At 41.3% G+C, this 24,262-nt stretch overlaps 1 protein-coding gene across 1 annotated transcript in view; it reads left to right on the forward strand.

The window, feature by feature from the left end:
- LOC311237120 (AP2-associated protein kinase 1-like) overlaps positions 1 to 24,262 on the forward strand; it is a gene marked incomplete at its 3' end in the record, with an annotated part of 173,044 nt that overhangs the window by 99,365 nt on the left and 49,417 nt on the right. The window contains exon 19 of the mRNA XM_084324926.1: positions 11,864 to 11,983. Coding sequence (XP_084181052.1) covers positions 11,864 to 11,983 — 120 coding nt within the window. The remainder of the gene's footprint in view (positions 1 to 11,863; positions 11,984 to 24,262) is intronic.

Genomic DNA, 24,262 nt, shown 5'->3' on the forward strand with positions numbered 1-24,262 from the left:
AAGATTTTTGATGCTTGAATTAGGTAGGCCTGGAAAAAAGTGCATTACAGTAGTCTAGACGTGATGAGACAAAAGCATGAATTAGGGTTTCAGCATCAGCCAGAGTTAAAATGGGGTGATTTTTTGCGATATTACGAAGATGGAAGAAGGCAATTTTGGTGAAATCTTTTATATGTGCATTAAATGAGAGGGAGGAATAAAAAATTACTCTGAGTTTTTTTATGGTGGAGCTCTGAGATACATGACAAGGATCAAAGTTGAGGGAGATATCCTCAAATAGGCCTCTGTAGTTTGGGGGGCCAACAATTAACATCTCAATTTTATCTGCATTAACCTCTTTAGCCCGTTCGGGTTAGGGTTAGCCGGCGGACCGCCAATGACATCACGTCATAAATCAAGCTCTGCAGACTGTCTGACAAAATTATATATTTTTTTGTCAAATGTATTCAAGTATAAACATCATAACCATGTCACAACAGCAGTTATAATGTATATTATCATCAATACTTTAGTTTACCAATAGGTTATTAGATAGAAGTGTTATTAGATAGATTTTAGTTTTCGTTTTTCTGTTGTGATCGCGAAAGTCCGCCATTTTGAAAAATTTACCGCCTGTAATTGTTGTTCTTTGATGCCATTTTGAAGAGGACATCCAGAGCTTTTCAGAAATACACTTCCCAGAGGCCTCTAGGTCTTACTCAGGATAATATACCACAAAACTGAACGTTATTGGCATATATTGCAGCGCAGTTAGTTTGTCTCTCCTATTTTGAGCATTTAGCAACAATCAGATTTGAAATCAGTTTAAAAATGGCGGCACTCTGGCAAGAATAATAAGCCTGCTGTACTTATGCACGCCTGGTGATACTAAATCCAAATTGAACTCTGGCATTTGAAAGATAAGATTTGGCACAATCCATGCGAATTGGCTATAATAAGGTAATTTATAAGCCTGCTATTCTATATTCTATAATAATATTTCAAATTGCATTGGTCCGGATGGGAGAATTCAGTACTGTATCTACAAAACCTTCTGTTTAATCATCTTCCCTTTATTCATTTCCTTAGATTCTTTGTACACGTGATCTCAAGAAGGTACTGAACGAGCTCAGTGGCAGCTCATGTCTGGTCATTTTTAGCATGGTGTTATTCACTGTCAAAGATTCAAAGAAAAATCATTCATATTCTCCTTTGTTTCATCACAATTTAAGCAAGCCTAGTAATAGACACAATATTTCTGACACTGGGAATACATTCACTGAGGTCCATAGATGTCCCTAGATACCAAGAACATGCAAATGGTCCTTGTAGAAGTGGAGCAATATTCCATTTACTTAGGTATGTATTTTAGGCTGATTTTCAGAAAATAGGGCTCCGGGCTTAACACTTTCTGTGCCAAAAATGCTTTACAGCAATATTGGCCACCATGCGCAATCGCATTCTGCCAATAACGCTGTCCAGCGATTTTGAGATCAATATTTAATTTTTTCGCCATGGCATTCATAATTCATATATACGCTGCAGTTGGACCCTATAGGTGACGGCAACTACGGCTCAATCCCGCCGCCTGGTGGATGGTCGGGCGAGTTACACTCGCCTACAGGATATGGCTGATGTGCGTCGATTAAACTCATCTGGCCGTCACATATCGTTGTCCGACTCCCGACAGACACAATGTACATAATGGATCGCTTTCTAAACTTAATAATCTATATGATTTCGGCGTTTATTGCGACATACAAACCGGAAATGGACCTAGGCGATCGGCGTCGTGTACTTGGGATATTTCACCGCCAGTCTCATTGACCCACGGTAAGAGGAATATAACGTTATTTTCAACCCAATTGTGAGTTTCCTTGTGAGCAAACCGATCTGATCAATATATCACCCAACCTACATAAAGCATTTACTGATGATTGGGGAATTATAAATGACCCCCCCCCCCCCCCCCCCCCCTTTCCTTCACGCATGATGAAGCATAATGTATACCGATCATATACAGTTGAATTTTTTAATATAGCGTGTATGGCAATCGATAATCTATATATGCGTTTAGGCCTATAACTCACGTTCTAGGAATTACTGCAGAAAACGATAAAAACATACGTATATTCTAGAAGGTATTTTTGTATGAATGTATGAATGAAAAAATATAACGTTCCCACATCCTGAACGATAGATAATCGATGTTGAATGGGCCATAGTAATGTCAATATAGCAATAAAATTAAAAAAGTTATAGCCCTGCAAAGAAGGTGAGCCACTCCATAGACTTATAGCGCTGGCAGACTGGGTACAATGATGGGTACAATGGCTGGCAAGGAATGTGTTAAGAGGTTAAATTAAGGAGTAGAACGTTTTGCGACATCCACTTTTTAATGGCAACCAGGCAAGCCTCAAGATTTTGTAATTGGAGGAATCGTTTGGCTTAATAGGTGTAATAATTGGGTGTCATCAGCGTAAAAATGAAAGTTTATGCCAAATTTGTGTATGATATTGCCGAGGGGTAGCATGTAAATCGAAAATAGCAAAGGGCCCAGAACAGAGCCTTGTGGGACACCGCATTGCACTGGGAGGGTCTCGGATGTTAAATCATTATAGACCACGCAGTGTGTTCCATCAGTTAAATAACATTTTAAACCAAGCGAGTGCGTGACCCCGAATGCCAACATGATTCTCGAGCCGACTTAGAAGAATCGAATGATTGACAGTGTCAAAGGCTGCACTGAGATCAAGCAATAAGAGCACAGAAGTTAGGTTTGAGTCGAGAGAGAGCAGTAAGTAATTTGTGACTTTGGTAACCGCCGTTTCGGTGGAGTGTAAGGCTCTAAAGCCAGATTGAAAAGATTCATTAAGATTATTGTTTGATAGATGGTCAGTAAGTTGCGTTTTAATATTCTAATATTCTGGATATTATAAGGTAAACAACAATAATGGCAATGACAACAACCTAAAGACCTGGGTCCAATTCCCATTTGAGTCTGTCCAGTAGGAAGGCTGGGACTTAACAGTCTGTGCCAAAAACGGCTTTTTATGTGTTTGGCCGCTGAGTGCCATAAACGTAAAAAGTAGTTTTTGGATCGTTTGATCTTTTTACTTTGATCCCCGCTCTACACACTTGCCCAGAGCGATCTGCATCATTTAGGCACGTCCCGACACATTGGAACTGATCGACTATCACCAGGTGGCAGTATCGTCCGTGTCTGAACTAGGGGTGCACCGATATATCGGTCGGGTATCGGTATCGGCCGATAAGTGCCTTGTTGACTGCTATCGGCCTGTCGGCCGATAAGCTCAAATGTGCCGATAGCAGTCGCCGATAAATAAGCATCAATTTGTGTAGCGTCAAAAGGCAAAAAAAAAAAAAAGTTCACTCGCGACCTACCTGCACAAGCCCGCTGTCCCCCACACACACACACAAGCTACTGCATCACAGTTACTACTTATGATTAACAAGGCATTCGTTTTGTGGCATTAACGCTATATAGTTAGTGTTACATGGACAATAACATCAGCATATTATTATTACCCATAGCAGCAAGGCATTACTCCGAGTCCGTTCATAGCTCAGTTCCATTCCGTTGCTCATTCCGTACCCAACTACCCACTACTAGTTAGTTAGCACCATCCAGGCATCAACGTGAGCTCCCGGTACGGTAGCTAGTTAGCACCATCCAGTCATCAATGTGAGCTCCCGGTACGGTAGCTAGTTAGTTAGCACCATCCAGGCATCAACGTGAGCTCCCGGTACGGTAGCTAGTTAGTTATCACCATCCAGGCATCAACGTGAGCTCCCGGTACGGTAGCTAGTTAGTTAGCACCATCCAGGCATCAATGTGAGCTCCCGGTACGGTAGCTAGTTAGTTAGCACCATCCAGGCATCAACGTGAGCTCCCGGTACGGTAGCTAGTTAGTTAGCACCATCCAGGCATCAACGTGAGCTCCCGGTACGGTAGCTAGTTAGTTAGCACCATCCAGGCATCAACGTGAGCTCCCGGTACGGTAGCTAGTTAGTTAGCACCATCCAGGCATCAACGTGAGCTCCCGGTACGGTAGCTAGTTAGTTAATAACGTTATATAGTTAGTGTTACACGTTCAATATAACATCAGCATATTATTTACCCGAACACAGCAAGTAAGCAAGGCATTATTCCGTTCATAGCTCCGTTGCTCATTCCGTACCAAACTACCCATTCTGCAATCTGTTAATAAAGTTTTCAACCAGACAAATGTATAGAAAGGCTTTGTTTTATTATAACATTTGTTGCAGTAAAATCATTGCGTCTCGTTTGGCCATCCTGTGGAGCACGCTGGTCGGCGGGCACTGCCGGGCAGCTAACGTATTAGCTTGTTGTGGTTCTGAGTTTGACTCGCATTCTGAGTTCTCGCAAGCAGATCAATGGCGACATGCCCCCGAAGTAGAAAATGAATAAACGCTTGCCGATTGGTGGTAAGAACAGCAGGAGGTGGGTGCTAGCGGTGTGGCGTAATTGGCCGAATCGACTGTCAATCAAAATGGTTCCATTGCATTGGTTGAAAGCTCTGGTTGAGAGAATAGTATCCCGCTGCAGGCCGCCAGAATGGTTCCATTGCATTGGTTGAAAGCTCTGGTTGAGAAAATAGTATCCCTCTGCAGGCCGCCAGACGATACTGGGAGAGAGATAGTGATACCATAAACATATTTCTTGATGTTTCCTTTTTTTAAGTAAGTAAAGAGGCCTACAAATACAAACATACACATACAAATATACAGTAGTTTCATAAAAATAAAAAAATAAATATTTTTTTTTCTTTTTTTTACAAATACTTATATACAAATATCGTTATCGGTATCGGCCGATAGTGTTAGTTGAACAATCGGTATCGGTATCGGTGGCCAATTTTCATATCGGTGCATCCCTAGTCTGAACTGCATGGGGCTCTGGGCTGATAGTCAGCTTCACTTTCAGTTTCTCTTCGTGAGTGGCCCCTCCTTCTCCTGGGACAGAAATTCACAGTCCTCGCCTCGGAATTCCGTTGCATAAGCGTATTTGGCCATCGAAAACGTGTATAGACATATACACTGGTAATTGCGATGGCGATGCGATCACTTGGAATTATTCTTTTGGAATACCTTCTGGCTAAGGTAAGGTACATGCTATGTCTATTTTACCTGAAACGTGTTTTTCTAACGATCACAGTTCTGTGTTTCACCAGACGAAAAACATGCTCGGCAAACACGATCATAGTTTTCAGTTAAAACGACAATGACAATGACTTTGACAATATAATAATAATAAATATGAATAACTCCCCCACAGCAATTAGTATAAAATGAACATAGGCATAAAATCAGCATATAATTGACAGAATAAAAAATGATGCATACATTGCAGACATAAGAGTAGGTATGAAAGACAATAAAAGAAGTGCAACGTAAACGTGCACGAATAGGCATAAAATAAGTACAATGTTGCTCGAAGGCATGTGAACCCCCCCGAAACAGCCAGTCCCCCAAACACCCCCACAGATCAATCCCCACCACATCCCCATCCAAGACACACCGCCCGATAAAGCGTGCCATGATCGAAGGAAAACACAAACAGCCCTCACGCCACTCATACTGCCATGCACGGCGACGGGAATGCCACCCCTGCGGGCTGCACCATCTCCTCCGGTCCAGAGGAATACTGCGAATCCCACGCCCCCACCCCCAAACTCCACAGAGGAAATGACAGGCCACGCACCCCAAGACCTGCAGCCACACCAAAGGAGCCACGACTCCAAACACTCAAGCAGACAGACACAACAGCGGTCAAATGAGAAGACGTGCAGCACCATGGATGGTCCTAGGGCTGACCCCTATTAATCGATTAGTCGACTAATCGGTCGAAAGGGGCCGTAGTCGACTGGCCCCAACCTCTTAGTAGAATATAAAAAAAAATAATAATAATTTAAAAAAAATTTCAAAAGAAAAGAGGCATAGAAGCGTGGCTAACACTAATGGCACGCATACCCAGAGGCTAACTGCCTACGAAAACAGGCACAGAGGCACTGAAAGAGGATTTCACCCATCTAATGAACACACTATACTAGACAAATATCAAGATGTATCCATCAGTGGACCAATTGCATGCTTTTGCAGAGGACAAGAAGCCTTCAGTCGACTCCTTCAGACATTAAGCACCCCCCACAGCCCAAATGGAATGATAAAAATAAAAAAAAATATTAAAAATATTATACTTTTTTTTTAAGTCGACTAACGGCAAATTTTGGCCAATCCTAGTCGACCATCCAAATCCTTAGTCGGGGACAGCCCTAGATGGTCCAAGACTTTTTGGGATGACACCGGGACCCCCGGGACACCCCGAAACACTGCAGAAGCCGCAAGGAATCCCCAAAACACCAGCGGACCGAGGGAGCCCAACGATGAAAACCAACCAAAATCCATCAAAGCACATGCAAGAGACCACCACCTAACTCCAGGAAAGGTCCGGGAAAGGCCGGACCGCATATGACATCATGTCATAAATCATTCTGTCTGTCTGACATAATTATATATATATTTTTTTCAAACGTATTCAAGAGTAAACATCCTAACCATGTCACAGCAGTCATAGTGTATATTTTCAGCAATATGTTTGTTTACCAATATGTTAAAGTGTTGTTAGTGAGATTTTAGTTTTTCAAATGTGTTGTATTTTTCATAGAGAACCACCATTTTGAATTAGCGCCCATTGCTGAATGATGACGATTGTAGTCATTATGAGAAGAGGACATCCAGAGCTCTCAATGAGCGTTGGAATTTCAAAAAACGACACTACCCAACGGATTCTAGCTTCCTGCAAGCAAATTACTTGTGTAATGTTGAAATGAAATGTTTTTATTTATCTGGATTATATACCACAAAACTGAACGTTATTGGCATATATTGGAGCGCAGTTAGTTTGTGTCCCCTATTGTGAACATTTAGCAACCATCCCTGTTGAAATCAGTTTCAAAATGGCGGAGCTGTCACAGGAATAAAAAACCGACTGTACATACAGTAGATTTCATTCTCTGTTCTTCATTGCACGCCTGGTGATACTAAATCCAAATTGAACTCTCCCATTTGAAAGAGAAGATTTGGCCCAATCCATAGATGTGCGAGTTGGCTATAATAAGGTCATTTATAGGCCTCATATTCTATATTCTATAATAATATTTCAAATTGCATGGGTCCGGATGGCAGAATTCAGTACTGTATCTAAAAAAACTTGTGATCTCAAGAAGGCACTGAACGAGCTCAGTGGCAGTTTTTCATGTCTGGTAATTTTTTGCATGGTGCTATTCACTGTCAAAGATTGAGTAAATTGTGATGAATCAAAGGAGAATATAAATTATGATTTTTCTTTGCATCTTTGACAGTGAATAACACCATGCAAAAAATGACCAGACATGAAATCATGAGGTCATGTGTACAAAAAATCTAAGCAAATGAATAAAGGGAAGATGATTAAACAGAATGTTGTGTAGATACAGTACTCAATTCTGCCATCCGGACACATGCAATTTGAAATATTATTATAGAATACCAGGGCCCTCATTATCAAGTTTCCTCAGAAAATGTTCTATTTCCACACGTAAGCAGAGAATTTAGAATGTGTGCACGCACAAAAAAAACGGGATTTATCACACGTGCGTACACAGGTCCTACGCACACCTGTCATGATAAATATCACCTTGCTTCTACGCTAAGGCTCGTGCACACTTCCACGTATTTGCATACCAAAACCGCCCGATTAACCATATACGGTAATGGAACACCCCCATGAAATGTGGAAAAATTTACTAAACCGAGGGAAGCGTGTTATGAGACAGGCTGACAGACGTGTACACGTACGGTGATGTCGGATATGATATCTATTAACCATTGCTGCCTGGGCAGCGCAAACACTAATAAAGACCGTGCTGGAATATGACTGCCTTTTTCTGTTTTGTTTGATTAATACCCAGGGATTAAAGTTCTCCTCAATTTTATTCCAAATCGCGACGGATTTTCCGTCAATTTTCTACCTGCTGCATATGATTTCTAGAGGCATACAATCTATTTTGATGTCAGTATTGGGTAGCCTATATAAACAATAATACGAGAGCATATACAAGAACAATGAATCTCACTGCCATGTATGATGTAGCCTGCCTATGTGATCAATACAAACTGAATTCCATCATGTTTGTGTGCGGGAGCTCACAAGGCTGTTGTCACAATGGGTGGTACAGTAATAACAGTCTACACAATATCACGATGGACCATACCATGTAGCCTATGTTCTATTATGACATGATCTGTGACAACAAATGTTCTAGAATGTTTGATTATGACACCATACTCTGACAGCATGCCTATGATCAATAAAAACGCGAACTTGAATCCCATCATCATATTTACATAGTCTGTCCACTATCTTTATTACTTTGTTATTCCCCCCCCCCCCCCCATCTATGTAAAGCGACCTTGCATGGGTCTCTTGAAAGGCGCTATGTAAAATGAAGCTATTATTATTGTTGTTGTTGTTGTTGTTGTTATTATTATTATCATGTCTGTGTGCTGAGCTCAGTGAAGTTTCAACGGAGCGAGGTAATCTATTCTAATCAACAAATTGAAGTAGAAAGCATTCCGTTGTGGCCAATCTTATTTGGAAACATGACACAAAATAATAGTATGTCGCTTTTTATTTGAAACAATATTTAATGGCGTTTGGAGGTGGGTGTTCTGCTTCTGCCCCCCGTGCCAAACAAGCAAGCCAACCTCTTGTTCCCGCATGAGCCCGTTATAATTACACTACTGTCGCTATTTTACAATGAACTATAATGAATTACGGGTCATACAGAAGTTGAACACTCCAGTGTTGGAAGTAATGCACGGAAGCTTATTTCCGTGTTGAAACTAATGCATGAACTGAGGAGCGCTTATGCCGTAGTAACGATATTCTACCACTGGGCGTCAGCTAAGCATGCTCAGAGCTGTGCGTAGACATAAGCACAAAGTCAAGCACAAGTTCAAATTGATAAATCCCACACTTTGCTTAGAAATGGTTGTACGCACGGCTTAAGCACATATCTGTGCGTACGTCACGTTGATACATGAGGGCCCAGGCCTATAAATTACCTTATTATAGCCAACTTGCACATCTATGGATCTGGCCAAATCTCCTCTTTCAAATGCCAGAGTTCAATTTGGATTTAGTATCTCCAGGCGTGCAGCAAGAACCGTGAATGAAATCTACTGTATGTACAGTCCCATTAGCGATGCAAATTCAAAATGTTGGATAGTCCGGTACCGGTCCCGAAATGACATCACGTTATAAATTAATCTCTCTAGACTGTATGACATAATGTTGCGTTTTTTTTTTTCGAATAAGGTTTGTTGTGAGACATAATTACGCAAATTACGTTGAAAACGAATTTCACGCTACAAACACGATCGCAGTTTCTAGTTAAAACGACCACCCCCCCTGATGATCTTGTGAAGACACATATGTACATGGTATATAGCTTTGATTTGGAAGTATTTGGGGTTTCAGGCGATCAACCAGAACGATTTGGGCTTATTGTATATAACGCATCATATCTCGTGATCTATGAAAAAAGACTGGATTATTTTGGAAAGGGGCGATGTTTAGCGTGTAATAGTGCACAAACTAAAGTATGTAGAAATGAACTGATTAGTCAGTGATGGACTATGAACAATGCCTGTCAAATGAGCCATACTATTATCTCCATAGCTATAATACAGAACACACGATGGGTCTGCAAACATCGCTAAAATGGTCAATAACGCTGGCGCCTTTGAGTACAAATGGGGAAAGAGTGTGGCGCCCAATGAGTTAATGGATGTTACACTTTAATTCACATGTTTTTGTTATGCCCTTGTCTGCACAAATTTTGGGGTTAAATGTTTAAATCTGAGTGAAGCCTACAACATAAATTGAACCAAATCCTCTGACCACCATTTTTACTGTAAAACCAGAGAATGCTGTCTGGTGACCTCTGGTCAAAAAATATTTATAATGTAGTCTTATCATGTTTAACTGGGAAGATCCTAAACCCCCTTCCCATGCCAGGTGGTTGAAGGAGGTCATGTTTCATCTAAAACTAGGACAGATAACATTTCCCCTGAGAGGGAAAAGGCTTTGTTCAGTAAAACATGAAGCCCATTTATATCTTACTTCACTACAGTTACTGGGATAACAAACTGCAGTGACACATAGTGCTGTCTTTATGTAGGAATGCAATAATGTGTGTATCAATATGTGCAGCTGTATGAATGACTCCATTCTGGTGGCACTGGGGGGTGGGATGGATTGGGAGAATGAGTAGGAGAGGTAGGTCTTGGCCAAGATTGCAGTTACTGTTCTACGTGCACCACCGAGGCCATGGATCCGCTTCTTATCGTCTTCTGTCCGTGGTCTGTCAATGTGGTTCAGACGTTCATTGCTGGGTTAAGTACTTCTATTCTATTCACATAATATGCTTACTACATATATCTATCCTATTCACATATAATGCTTACCACTTGTTGTCAATAATCCAATGAACAGTGTTGTTTGTACAGTTGTACAGTGTCCCCCACCCACCCCTCCTACCCAACCCCCCCCCCCCCCCCCCACTCCTACCCAACCCCCCCCCCCCCACACCCACCCAACCACCTCCAATGTACAGTCCCCCCCCACCCCCACCTACCCAATCCAATGTACAGTTTCTACGCCTAATGTATATACTCTTTTCTTTCTGGACTCTTTTTGTATCACAAACAGTACTGTAATTGCAAATCTGGTATGTCATAAATGTATAGATGTAGCAGTACTGTCTATCTGTATGTCATGTATGTCATATATGTTACGATGAATTGAAAATGGGGGACCCTGATGTAAACAAGACGAAAGTCTTTCTCTGGTCTGCATCCCCTTAACAATTGTATGTATTGAGCTGTACTGTACTGTACCCATTCTGCAATCTGTTAATAAAGTTTTCATTCATTCATTCATTCATTCATCTATTGCTATGTCCGCCCATCACAATCACGCGAACTGTCTAATGCCTGTCCCGTCTCCCTGTCTCCCTGTGAGTGGCTGTCTGTGTCGCCCCTTCGCCTCAAATAGATCCGCTATCAGCTCTATCTTTAATCTTTCAAACATTTTCAGTTGCTATCGCTATCAGCTCCATCTTTAATCTTAATCTTTCAAAATGTTCAGTTGCTATTGCTATCGGCTCTATCTTTAATCTTTCAAAATGTTCAGTTGGTATTGCATGTACTTATCTGTGTTTCACTACACATATGAGTGCATGCCTACCAACTGTTCGCCTGTTTTATTGCAACACTACTATCACCGACATCTAAGAAGGGAGATCCCCCCTTGAATGGCCCTTCTAAGGTTTCTCTCCTCCACATTGCCTGTGGTGCATTTTTTCCTATTGCTAGGTTTTAGTGAGTTTTACCTTACCTTCGCGTGGGGTATGTCTGGGAGTGTTGCATTTATTTATTTTGCATTTATTTAAAACATTTTGGACTTTATGGTGCTCTTGTTTTGTTCTTGACTTATTGTGATGTTTCTTCTTGAGAAAGAAAGACGTGTCCGGCCCATGGGGACATTAACGTGTGTTGTCGGGCCTTACAAATAAGTTTCATTTGATTTGAGAGAGAGACCAGAGGGTTGGGAAAGGGAGGGTGGTTTTATACTCTGTATATTATATGGTGATATTTTATTATGTATGCCAGAACATTTAGAAAATCCAATCGATTTTCACCTCCATTCCTCCTCGTCTCTCCTCCAATCATATTATCTCCCATCTGCTCCTCTTGTCTCCTCGCCTCTCCTCTTTCTTCTCCTCTCCTCTTGTAGATTCCTCTCTTCTTCTGATCTCAGACTTTGAGTGTCTACAGTTTGGCGGTGAGGAGAGCACTGAGGATGAGTTTGACCCCATCCCCGTTACTGGTCGGAAGAACTCTCAAGTCTCTCAAGGTAAGTCTGCCCACTCAATGTAAACAGGACCCCCGGGAGTTCAAATGTTCTGCCGTAATGTAATCAAATGGGAGCTCCACCCACAATGCTATTCAGAACGCAGTTTTGGCCCGTACATTTTCAGGAGACTCCCCTCACAAAAATCCAAAGTCCCAAACAATACTTTCAATTGGTAGAACAAACAACCATTCAAATTGTAGCCAACCCCTATGCGCACACAATGGCGTTTGTTGGCAGTTGAGAATTTGTTGGATAAATGCCTGTTAAAATGGCATCTGAGTTTTTCATTTAAATGGCTACTCCCCTGAAATAGGAGCCGACAACAAGGTTTTTGCACTCAAATGTTGCCCCAAGTTTCAACTACAACCTTTTGAGTTTTTAACCAAAATGCGATGGGTGCACCGTCACGTATTAGGAATTCAATGCGGCCAAAGCACCCAAGTCGAGGCACAAGCGCTGTCGCACTGCTATTTACAATCCTCTCGGAGGCCGTTTCCATGGTTGATTACAGCCAGTTTTAACAAAATTATAATTTCTTTATTTCGCCACTAAAAATGAACATTTACACCTCATAGAGGTGGAATATGCCATTTAAATAAATATTGGCTCTACCACTGCTTTAAAAGAAATATGTATATATTTTTGCCTTGGTGACGAAAAACGTTTGACCTCCCTACCCTTGCATTGGGCAACATCAGTAATTATCACTAGGGCCATGATAACAATACTAGAATATTGAGATCTGAGTTGCTTGGGAACAGCGCCCCCTATTAGTACAGCGGATAGCTAAACAATTGTGCACTTTTTCACAAAAGCATGGAACTTCTACCATAGTAAGTTTATACCATGAGGTTTATTTTCAGATGTGGAGGGAAGTCGGATTTTACCTCTGAGGCCCGGGAGAGGTCAAATCCAAGATGGCCACCCAAAATATTCAAAAATTCATAACTTTGGAACCGAACACAGTAGAAAAACACTTAAGGTATAATTTCCTACAAACTTCAGGGTGCCCATTCTGTTGGTGATACATTTGAGACCAATAGCATTCAAGAAAATGCATTTAGATCAATGTGGAGGTCAAATTATGCAGACAAAGGGAGGTAAACAGGGCAAAAAGGTAGTTTATTTCCAAAATAATAACAGTAATAATGATTATAACAAAAATAATGGCAATAATAATTATCATAAGTTATTTAAACTAATTTATTATTTAACTTTTTAATATGTTTTTATTTTTTAACTGATTTATACATAACCTTTCATTGGTCATAAGGTCGCTTTACAAAACAAAAATCATCAAGGGACGGAGAAGCAGATAACTAAAGATCTAAAATATTAACAGTCCCCAGAACAGAAACAGAGATATGTACACTTAAGTGCAGCTTTGACACAGGAGCACCGTCCAGTGCACCCTTTCTGGCAGTTGCAGCAGACCAGCTCATGGCAAGACTTTGCTGCTTCAGGGAGAGTGGTCCAGAGTGGCTGCCACCCAGTTGTTTCTTTTGTCCAGCCCCAGGCAGATGGCTCTGGCATCTCTGGATCCAGGACCAGGGACTGGTTCCAAATGTTGGCCTGATAGCAAGTCCGCTTGATGTGCTTTATGCAGGGGCGTAGCTGTAGATTCTGGGCCCCATGAAAGATTGTATTAGTAGGCCTCCATTGAATACGAGCGCGCGTAAGTGCGCGAGATAATCTTTTTTGTTGCCATTTATTTATTGATGAAAACACATATGGTTTTTACCTATACATTCGGATCAGCAGTTCAGCACCTGCACTGTTGGTGGGTGAGCCTTGTAAAGGATGTCGCATTGCGTTCATCTCCAATGAATGGACCAATGCAATAGTCTACTAAAGCCCCCCCTCTCCCTCTATATATCTCACACACACACACACACACACACACACACACACACACACACACACACACACACACACACACACACACACACACACACACTTCAGAAACAAACATAGTATCAATGAGAGCATCAATAATACACCTGAGTGATGTCTAGTAGAAATAATTTTATTTTTTTTGGGTCTGTGGATCTGTGTCAGGGATTCCACATACAGCTGGAAGTTGCCTTCACGAATGGACCTGATGTACTGCAGGACGAGAAGCTGCAATGACAGGGTCTTATGCCAGTAGTCAAAGTGAACACTGGCTTTTGCTCGCTCTATGCACCACTCCACAAATGATAGACTGTCAGGTGGCATGGCATCTGTATCATCAGATATGCACTCTTCCTTGTATGCTTGTTCCAGGAGTGTAAAGAGGCTTGCAGCCGTGACCTGGTGTGCATGGCGGGTCTTGGTGACATGTTTGGCATGTATGAAAGAATTGGCTGTTCCAGAACTTGCAATGTCAGCTTGGACCAGGGCATTGGTCCAGCCACTGTCTTCTAGCCAGTCTCCCAGCAACTTCAACATGGCCATTTCGATGTGTAGACCACTGAACATGATGACAAAGTGATCTTCTCCATGAGTGTCTGGCCAGGTCCACTGTACTTGTTTGGCGAGAGCATACAGTGGTTGGTCAGCAGCAAGGATAGGAATCTGACCAGGGTTCACATGTTGAACTGCTCTTTTGACGATTTCCATCGAGTGCAGAATCATTGCTACTGAATGTGCATTGTCAGGAAAGAGAGGCAATAGTGCGTTGATTGCTGCAGGAGGGATGGCGGCTTGGTGAGCATCAGCGTGGTAGGCAGACCATGATATCATGCCATCAATGGTAGACATTTCAACAGCTGTCTTGACTTTTCTGAGCCATGCATACTCATCCTCTGTGGTGGCTGTAGTAACCAGGAAGGTGGAAGGTCTCACAGGACCTTGTACAGGTGGCACACTGAATTCCTTTGTCCGGATGGTGGCTGGTGGCACAATTGTGTAGGCTGATGGCAGAGGTGTTACTGACTTGGAAGAAGAGCCATCTTGACTAATCACTAGTACCCCACGATCAGTTCCGCTTTGTGTGTGGGACAGATGCTGCATAAGTGAGATTCCGGTGCCGTGGAAGGAATCTTTGGCTATTGCAGAACTTGGATTATGGTCTATGTTGTCCACAGCTCCTGTTGTGAACAGTCCATGTCCATAGGTCCAACTTTGGTGGGCACACAACATCTTCCATCCTAAATCGCTGGCAGGTGGGTTATATCATGGCATGTAATTCACTTCAGATAGCCAAGGTAGACTACTGTATATAAGTAGGCTACATAACTAAAGTCTCACCAACTAAATAACGTTGTTGGGCTTGGGAATTTCAAACTGAGTGAAAATGAAGTGAAAATCTTGAAATTCTGGTTCCTCCAGGGGGTCTGTGAAAATGGTCTAGGGCAGACCTGGGCATTGTACGGCTGATACAGATGATTCTGACCGGCCCGCGAAAGATTACATGATGATGATTTTTATTTTATTTTTTAAATAAATAAAAAAAATAATAATAATATTTTTTTCTTTTTACTTTTTTTCTTTTTTCTTTTCATGTCAACGTTCACACGCACAATATACGCTTACCTAGGATTTGACTTGATTCAACAACAAAGCAGTCGGGGCAAGCCGAAAACGGTCGAAAGTGTGGTTATTTGAAGTTTGGATTTCTTTTTTCACAACTGAGGTAGGTAGATTACATTTTTAGAGACTAAAGTACAGAAAAAAGGTACCGTTGGGTACCGGTATCGATTCACAGGTACCGGTACCGTATCGGTTCAAATGTGAACGGTACCAACCCATCCCTACTGAACACACAACTGCAGGGCAAGGGCATTTTTGCTCATGAAATGCATAGCCATGTGAAAGCCTTCATGACAAAGTTGCAATTAATTTCAAGGCAACTAGGCAGCAACAATCTCAAACACATGAAAACCCTGAAAGAAGTCAAACCATCAGCTGATCACCGGCACAGGTACTCATCCATGTTGGGAGCACTGCATGATGAATTTTCAAGGCGTTTTCAAGATTTCAAAAAGGTTGAGGATGAAATGCAGCTGGTTTCCTCTCCCTTTACCTGCAGTGTTGATAGTGCACCCACTGATGTTCAGCTTGAACTCATTGACCTGCAGTCTGATTCACTACTGAAAGAGCACTTTAAGTCAGCATCACTGCTAGAGTTCTACTCTGCTCTCAAGGAGGAGAACTTTCCAAACATGAGGAGACATGCTCAGAAGATGTTGGTTCTCTTTGGATCCACCTATATGTGAACAGACATTATCAGTCATGACGTTTACCAAGTCCAGGTACAGATCCTCTCTCACTGATGAACATCTGGCAGCTGTGCTTCGCATCTTCACCTCAGACATGCAACCTGACTTTGATGGACTTGTTAAAGCTCAACAGAGACTGGATTTATCACACTGAATGAAAAAAAAAATAGCTGAAGAACACTAAAATGTGGAAATATAACAAGTGAAATGGGACACTTGATATTTTTTTTTCTTTTTTTTCACAGTTCTGAAAACATTAAATGTTTAATATAGGCATGTAAAGTAAAAAAGGCTACTGGGACACTTTTCTTTACACAGTTCAGTGACATGTCTTGTTTATTTTGGCTATAAGATGATGTGATGTCTTTAGAAAGCTAAGAAAATCCTTGTTTCAATAGTATATGAAACTCAAAATAATAACTTTGTATAGCACTTTTTCATACATGCCCTTTGTTATTAATGTTTCACATTTTGTTTATCATTTTGGAAATAAATTCTATTTGAATAAATGATATTTTTGAAAGCTAACCTCACCTTTTAATTGCCAAATAATAACATACACTCTTACCAGGGGTCAAAACAATGCCATTTACTGCTTTTTATATAGAAATAAAATGTATATTATGCATAATTGAGTTTGGAATTTTGGCCCGGCCCTCCAACATATTTTCAGTTGCTCATTCGGCCCCCCGGGAAAGATAATTGCCCACCCCTGGTCTAGGGGGTCACAGTGATAATTATGTGCTGGGAAGGAATACAATTTGTCATACATCCCAGGAAATAATAACTAATGGCTGAATAATACAAAGACTACAAATACATTTATCAAATCATGTTTTAGGGTACATAAAACATTTATATTTTGATGTGTTTTTGCCTTGACTTTAACATACATCTATTTTCTTGAATGCTATTGGTCTCAAAAGTATCACCAACAGAATGGGCACCCTAAAGTTGGTGGGAAATTACACCTTAAGTGTTTTTCTACTGTGTTCGGTTCCAAAGTTATGAATTTTTTAATATTTTGGGTGGCCATCTTGGATCTGACCTCTCCCGGGCCTCAGAGGTCAAATCTGACTTCCCTCCACATCTGAAAATAACCCTCATGGTATAAACTTACTATGGTAGAAGTTTCATGCTTTTATGAAAAAGTGCACAATTCCTTTGATTCAAAGGCTTAACCCGCTGTACTATATACCTTTCTGCCCCAGGTTTCCTTTGTTATTGTACACAACAACAAACAATGTTGACTATGTATTATTAAAATAAACAGTTATAAATGAGCCAGTACCTCCGCTGGCAGACAATTTGCCAGCAATCAAAGGTTGTTGTGACTTGAAACATAAATAATGAAATTGTTTGTTTTCCTCTGCCTAAAACCTAAGAAGGAATACTGTTGAATCTGCAGTGTGTCTCTTGCACCCGCTTGGATCTGTCTGAGCAACTACTTTGTTGAGAAAAACCTTTTGTTGGGATCTTTTTTACATTCAACCATGTTGAAAGAATACTGTTTTCTGAGGTTACCCTCATTTACAGTGACGACAAGCTTACAAAACAAAGACACAGTAATCAGCAAATTCATACATATAGGCATAACAAACAAAAAAATCTGTTAAGACAGTTACAAGTAGACACACAGTGGTTGGAGATCATACTTTTAAATGCAGCAAGAAAAAGAATACCATCGAATAGGTTCCAAGATTAAATTCCAACAGTGTTGTGGCGTAAAGGCTTTAAAAATAACTGATAGTTACGTCTTTTGACCAGAGAAGGTTTAATCTGTAGTGAAGGTCTCGTGGGTGAGTCGTCTCTGTGACAGGTTGAGGAAGGCAGGTGATGAAGGGCGATAATGACTAAAGACATGCTGATGCCATAAAGATATTGAGCAAGTGGTCCTGCAAGTGTCATTGTTCCTTATTATCTTAACCTTTAGTCAAACCACAATTAAGCCCTGGTTTCTGCAGAAAGTAACCTTTGACTTTTTTTTTTTTTTTTTTTTTTTTTTTTTTTTTACTTGGGCTGTTATTATTTGTATCAACTAACGTGAAGAGGGTATCCTTTCATCACAACAATGTTAGTTTTACCATATGGTACAATGTTAGTTTTACCATATGGTACAATGTTAGTTTTACCATATGGTACAATGTTAGTTTTACCATGGTACATTATGATAGTGACCAGAAAATTATGGAAATACCAGGAAACCTTTTCATAAAGGATGTGTTGATGAGATTTATATCCATAGGGCTCTTAATCAGACTCTTAATCATCACAGTACACAACAAATGCTGTTTATACCCATAAGTCCCTACTTTTAAGCCTCCACAGATCGCCCAGAAGATCACAAGTCCTAAACCACAGAACTTTCTCCCCACTTTAGTGTTCAATCTGTACTATTAGGTACTGTGAGCACATTACGAGCATTATACTAACATCAGAACATGCTATTATGTATTATAATACACTATATTCAGACCTGGGCGTTCAGGACGGTTATAACCCACTTATAATGACGTTTCACCATGCTCACACAGTGCCAGTCAAGTCAAGTTTATTTTATGTAGCCCATTATCACAGTTACATGTCTCAATGGGTTTCACAGGTCCTCATTACAGTGAAATAACACCCACAACATTAATGAAGAAGAAAGATCTCCGGCTGCTACAGTCTTTTTATTGGATTCCAGACAGCGCTACACTAGTGGATGTTAATCCTACATTCTAATTGTGTGTATTTCCATGCACACCTGCTCTATTATCAAGTCATTATTCAGAACACTGAAATATCCTGCTTTTTAGTTGCCGTGAGTAAACATCATATTCCGTTCATCATAACCGTAATGACCTCTTGTCCCAGTTGTGAGAAACCCTTATAGCTTGGACTTTGCAGCAGAAGGCATGTTGTGATCTGCATGCGCTCAGTTTCCATGATAATGTTGACTCACTGATTATTTAACGCTATGGATAGTATAGCCAATTGACATGCTACAGACAGACAGGATCAGACACCTGCAGCACTACCATTCTAACATCGAACTAATGTCAAGAACAGTAGAGGTAAACCTTCTCTCTCTCTCTATCCCCTCCCTCTCTGTCTCTCTACCTTTCCTCCCTGGACTGCTTTTGTTTGCCTATTGTGACTCCTGCACTATTTGCTTTTTCCCTCTTTGCTTTTAACTGTTCTATACCTGTCCTGTACTTTATCTGTCCTGTCCCCTTATCTGTTCTGTCACCTTATCTGTTCTGTCTCCTTATCTGTTCTGTCCCCTGACCGTCATGTCCCCTTATCTGTCCTGTCCCCGTATCTGTTATGTCCCCTTATCTGTTCTGTCACCTTATCTGTTCTGTCTCCTTATCTGTTCTGTCCCCTGACCGTCATGTCCCCTTATCTGTCCTGTCCCCGTATCTGTTATGTCCCCTTATCTGTTCTGTCACCTTATCTGTTCTGTCTCCTTATCTGTTCTGTCCCCTGACCGTCATGTCCCCTTATCTGTCCTGTCCCCGTATCTATCCTGTGTCTCTCCTGTCCCCTTACTGTATCTGTCCTGTCTCTTTCCTGTCCCCTGCCTCCTGTCTGTCTGTCTGTCCCGTCCAGTTCCAGGAGGCCACTCTCGCAGTAACAGCGGTGGCTCTGAGACCAGCCTGCCCAGCCTGTCCCGCTCCCTGCTGCTGGTGGACCAGCTGATCGACCTGTAGAAGCTATTAACAGCCTATTAGTAACCAACGCTGTTCTCTCCCTCCTCACTACGTCCTCATCCTCTCTACATCATCCTTCTCTTTACGTCCTCCTCCTCTTTACGTCCTCCTCCTCTTTATGTCCTCCTCTTTACGTCCTCCTCCTCTACATCCTCGTCTGCCTACATCCTCGTCCTCACTACATCCTCCTCTTTACATCCTCCTCGCTACATCCTCCTCGCTACATCCTCCTCGCTACATCCTCCTCTTTACGTCCTCCTCGCTACATCCTCCTCGCTACATCCTCCTCTTTACGTCCTCCTCCTCTACATCCTCGTCTGCCTACATCCTCGTCCTCACTACATCCTCCTCTTTACATCCTCCTCTTTACATCCTCCTCGCTACATCCTCCTCACTACATCCTCCTCTTTACATCCTCCTCGCTACATCCTCCTCGCTACATCCTCATCCTCGCTTCATCCTCCTCTTTACGTCCTCATCCTCGCTACATCCTCCTCTTTACGTCCTCATCCTCACTACATCCTCCTCTTTACGTCCTCCTCCTCGCTACATCCTCCCATCTCCTGGCTGCCACTGTATCATCTGTAGAAATGCTAGGTGCACTGGAAAAAGTTACAAGCTTAGCGGTTTTACTTTATATTCAGACAACTCGCATTGTCACAGTATGATCACTTTATGATAATGACTTTAAGCTTGTAATTGTTTTGTAGTGTATCCCACCAGTCCTTAAAAGTAGAAATGTTGTTGTCTTCTCTCCAGTATTGATTGCATGGTATTGACTTGTCTCCTGCTGCCTCTCTTCACCACTCATCTATCCTCTCTTTCACACTCATAGCTCTGTTCAATAATACTGTTTTCCTGTGATACTAACATGTCCTCCATAAAGACTAGCCCTTCCATCTCCAACAAAAACCCTGGGGACATTATGTCTCCATCCAGTCTCATCACCCAGATCAGTGCCGTTTCAGTGGCTCTGCGTTGCGTCTAACAGAGGAACTCCTTGTTCTTGTATTATAGGCCTAATGTGGTAGTGTTTGTTATCGTGCGCCAGTCAACGTGTTGTCTTTTGCCTTTCTGAGTTTGGTTCTCCCTGCCTTGGGTTATTTGCACATTATGGGGTCAAACCTTAGAAAAAAGAGAACTTTTATCTTTGCATATACGTGAATAAATTAGATCCATTTATTATTTATTTAGAGAGGAAATGTGCTCTTAGAAAATATCTGCCAATTGTACTATATGGCCAACTTTGCATGGTAGCATAGGTGTTGTCTCAGTAGAGGCTGTAGTTTGTGTCCTGGCATATACTGTATCACTGATAATGATAAAGTACTTCTCTGGTTCAAGAAGTATTTTGCTCTTTGGCTGCAGCCTCTGGCAAAAATATTTATTAGTCAGAATAATGTTGCTATGCAACATAGATAAACCCTTAATTGGTTCCCTGAGATTGTAAGAGAGTAGAGCTATGAGAAGAGGATGGGTCAGTGTCATCATATAAATGTACAAAAATGGCTTCCCTGTTGCTACTGGGAGACAAATCACATGTATAAGCCGTATTCGGACCGGACTTTTTCATAGTTCTATTGGTAGAAGCACCCCTTTTTGTTGTGTTCACACTGCAGGAACTGAGGATGATCGTAGTTCCTGAACCCTGTTTTTCTGGGGTGGTTTTAGCTCTCATCTCAGGGCAGGTCCACTCCCAGCAAAGAGGAACCATGAGAGAAGCAAGTGTACAGTGACCTAAGTGCTCAGCTGTGTTCTGCTGCACGCACAGTGTGCAGGGCTGAAGAGACATGCCAAGTCAACCTCGTATTGTAGTTGAAATACCTATAGTATTAAAAACATCTTCTCCAGCACATTTCTTAGTTACATCAATATTGTGCTGTCAGAACAGTCTCATATTTGTAGGTTAAGTATTTAAATTTGCTATTGGTCATTTGAGCACTCTCAACTTGTTATCAAACAGGAAATGCTTAGTGGTAAGTGGATCAATCCAGTGTGATCTATGCACGCTCTCTCCGGGAGAGAAGGCAGAAGCAGGGTCGACGTACAGCACTTCAGGGTTCCTTTTGGCAATGCAAATGCGAACAGAAAAAAAGCCCTGAAACTATGTAGCTCCCCATTGGGTAGTTTCTCTCAGGGAGACCCCTGAACTGTTTGAAAACACCTGTAAGAAGTAACGTTGTCTCCCAGTGCTCAATAATGTCTGTGAAAATGGTGGGGCTGTGACCCATCCTCTTATTCTAGGTTGAAACCAGGAAGGAAAGAGAAATAAAAACGGTCACTATATACATTTTATATTAAACATATGGAACTGTTTTATGATCTTAGTGAACTGTGGGTTTATATGTTGTAGTACAACTGGGATTAGAGAGACACTGCAGGGCTCTAATATAATGAAAGCAGTATATTGGTGAGTTTGAAAACCAACGGTAGAATTACAGTATGTCTTTCTTAGCCAATTCAGATTTTCTTTTGTTCCAGTAACTTAGAGCTTTTTTTTGGTATTTGATAACACAAATTCTGCATCATAGACAGAAGAAATAACGGACTAAAATGTCAAGTTATGTTTTTGATGGACAGCTACTGAGTCAACACACCATGCATGCGACATAGTGAGAATACTGTGAATAGCCAACAGCCTGATGGGAAGATGTTAGATGTAGTTGTTAGATATAGATCACCTGCTCATTACACACTAAGACAGACTAAAGGGAATAGATGCAATATGAATTGGTCCAATAACAAAGAGAAAACAAGACACAACTTAAATTAAACCTTGAAGACTGGGTACTGAATCCTCAATGTAGTGCGAGTGTGGTCATTGTGTCTTCATCATGATATTATTACATTGAGCATTCAATACCCAGTTCTTTCCAATAAAAAGAACAATTTGTATCATTATTATAATAATTATTTTCATTCCTTTCCTATGACCATGCACTCTAGGTCTGGTGTTCTTACATGTGCTTGAAACACTGCATGGTACCTGGAGAGCAAAGAAAAGGCTTCATTACTGAAAACCAATCACTATAGACCAATCCTCTGTTTGATCACATCATCACACCGCTACTTCACTGGTTACAAGCTGTGTGAAGAGGTGCAATGTAAAACATCCAAAAATGCAACACTGTTCAACAGTTTGATGCAGCGGATGGCACAGTGTGTAACTCTGCACTATTTTAAAGGTTTTGCCCTCAATGGAAAATGCTCCTCTGGGTTGTGCAAGCAGTAGCATTTCTTGGCCACATGTATGGACAATAGTCTAAGATGAGGATCAGACTGGAAGCAGTCAAAAGACGGCTAACATGGTGTTCCAGAGTGCTAGCTTGTATGCAGTAAAAAGACGGCTAACAAGATGTCCCAGAGTGCTAGTTTGAAGCGGTATAAATACAGCTAACGAGGTATTCCAGAGTGCTAACTTGAAGCGGTAAAAATACAGCTAACGAGGTGTTATTGGGTACTACTGTAGCTTGAATCAGTTAAAACACAGCTAACAAGGTGTTTCTGGGTACTAGCTTTAAGCTAGGGTGACCAAACGTCCTCTTTTGCCCGGACATGTCCTCTTTTCACGCCCTGTCCGGGGCGTCCGGGGGGGGTTTATAAATTCATGAAAATGTCCGGGTTTCATTGTTTTTCAGTTTCACGGCACTTTGCGAGCGTCTGGAGGCTCGGGACTGCATTTTTCACCGAACATATAAATTACGGAATTAAATCGCTATTTGTTGCCATTCGAATGCCATCTGAATCGACAAAATCCGTGCCTCGGTTCTCGAGTTACATGCCGATATGTCAGGCGTGCAACTTTTTACGCTGGCGCATCATATTATCACCCGGACTCCCGAGGCTCCAGAAGTCAATCATCCGCCGATTGCACAAATGATTGGTCAGCGTTGTAACTTGTAGCCAACAATGAGTGTACAGTAGCTTTCCAGTGATATCCCATGTGGGGGTGTGCGAATCAGGGATCTAGGTGAAAATTGACAAGCGAAGACAGGATCAAGTGATACAAATTTCGAATGAATTTACTTGGATGAGGAGATGGAGAGCTTTTTTCTTGGCACACGGTTTACCTGGATGTCTCTATAAGACTCATTTATAAAATTTGGACCTGTGCTACATAAGACTTCAGGCTATGGATTTGCGTGTTTTTCAGCTTATATATATATATATATATATATATATATATATATATATATATATATATATATATATATATATATATATATAATTTTGGAATATTGCAATTACTACACAAAAACGTGAGTACACAAGTTCAACTCAAGTTCAGCCCTATGTTACTCATTAGCACTAAAAGTGATTTTTCTGTGTTTTATTGTGTAAGAAACTTCAGAATGTTATCTTTCAAAAGAGACCAGGCTTAT

This window comes from Notolepis coatsorum (assembly GCF_963971535.1).
Source record: "Notolepis coatsorum genome assembly, chromosome: 11".
NCBI lineage: Eukaryota > Metazoa > Chordata > Actinopteri > Aulopiformes > Paralepididae > Notolepis > Notolepis coatsorum.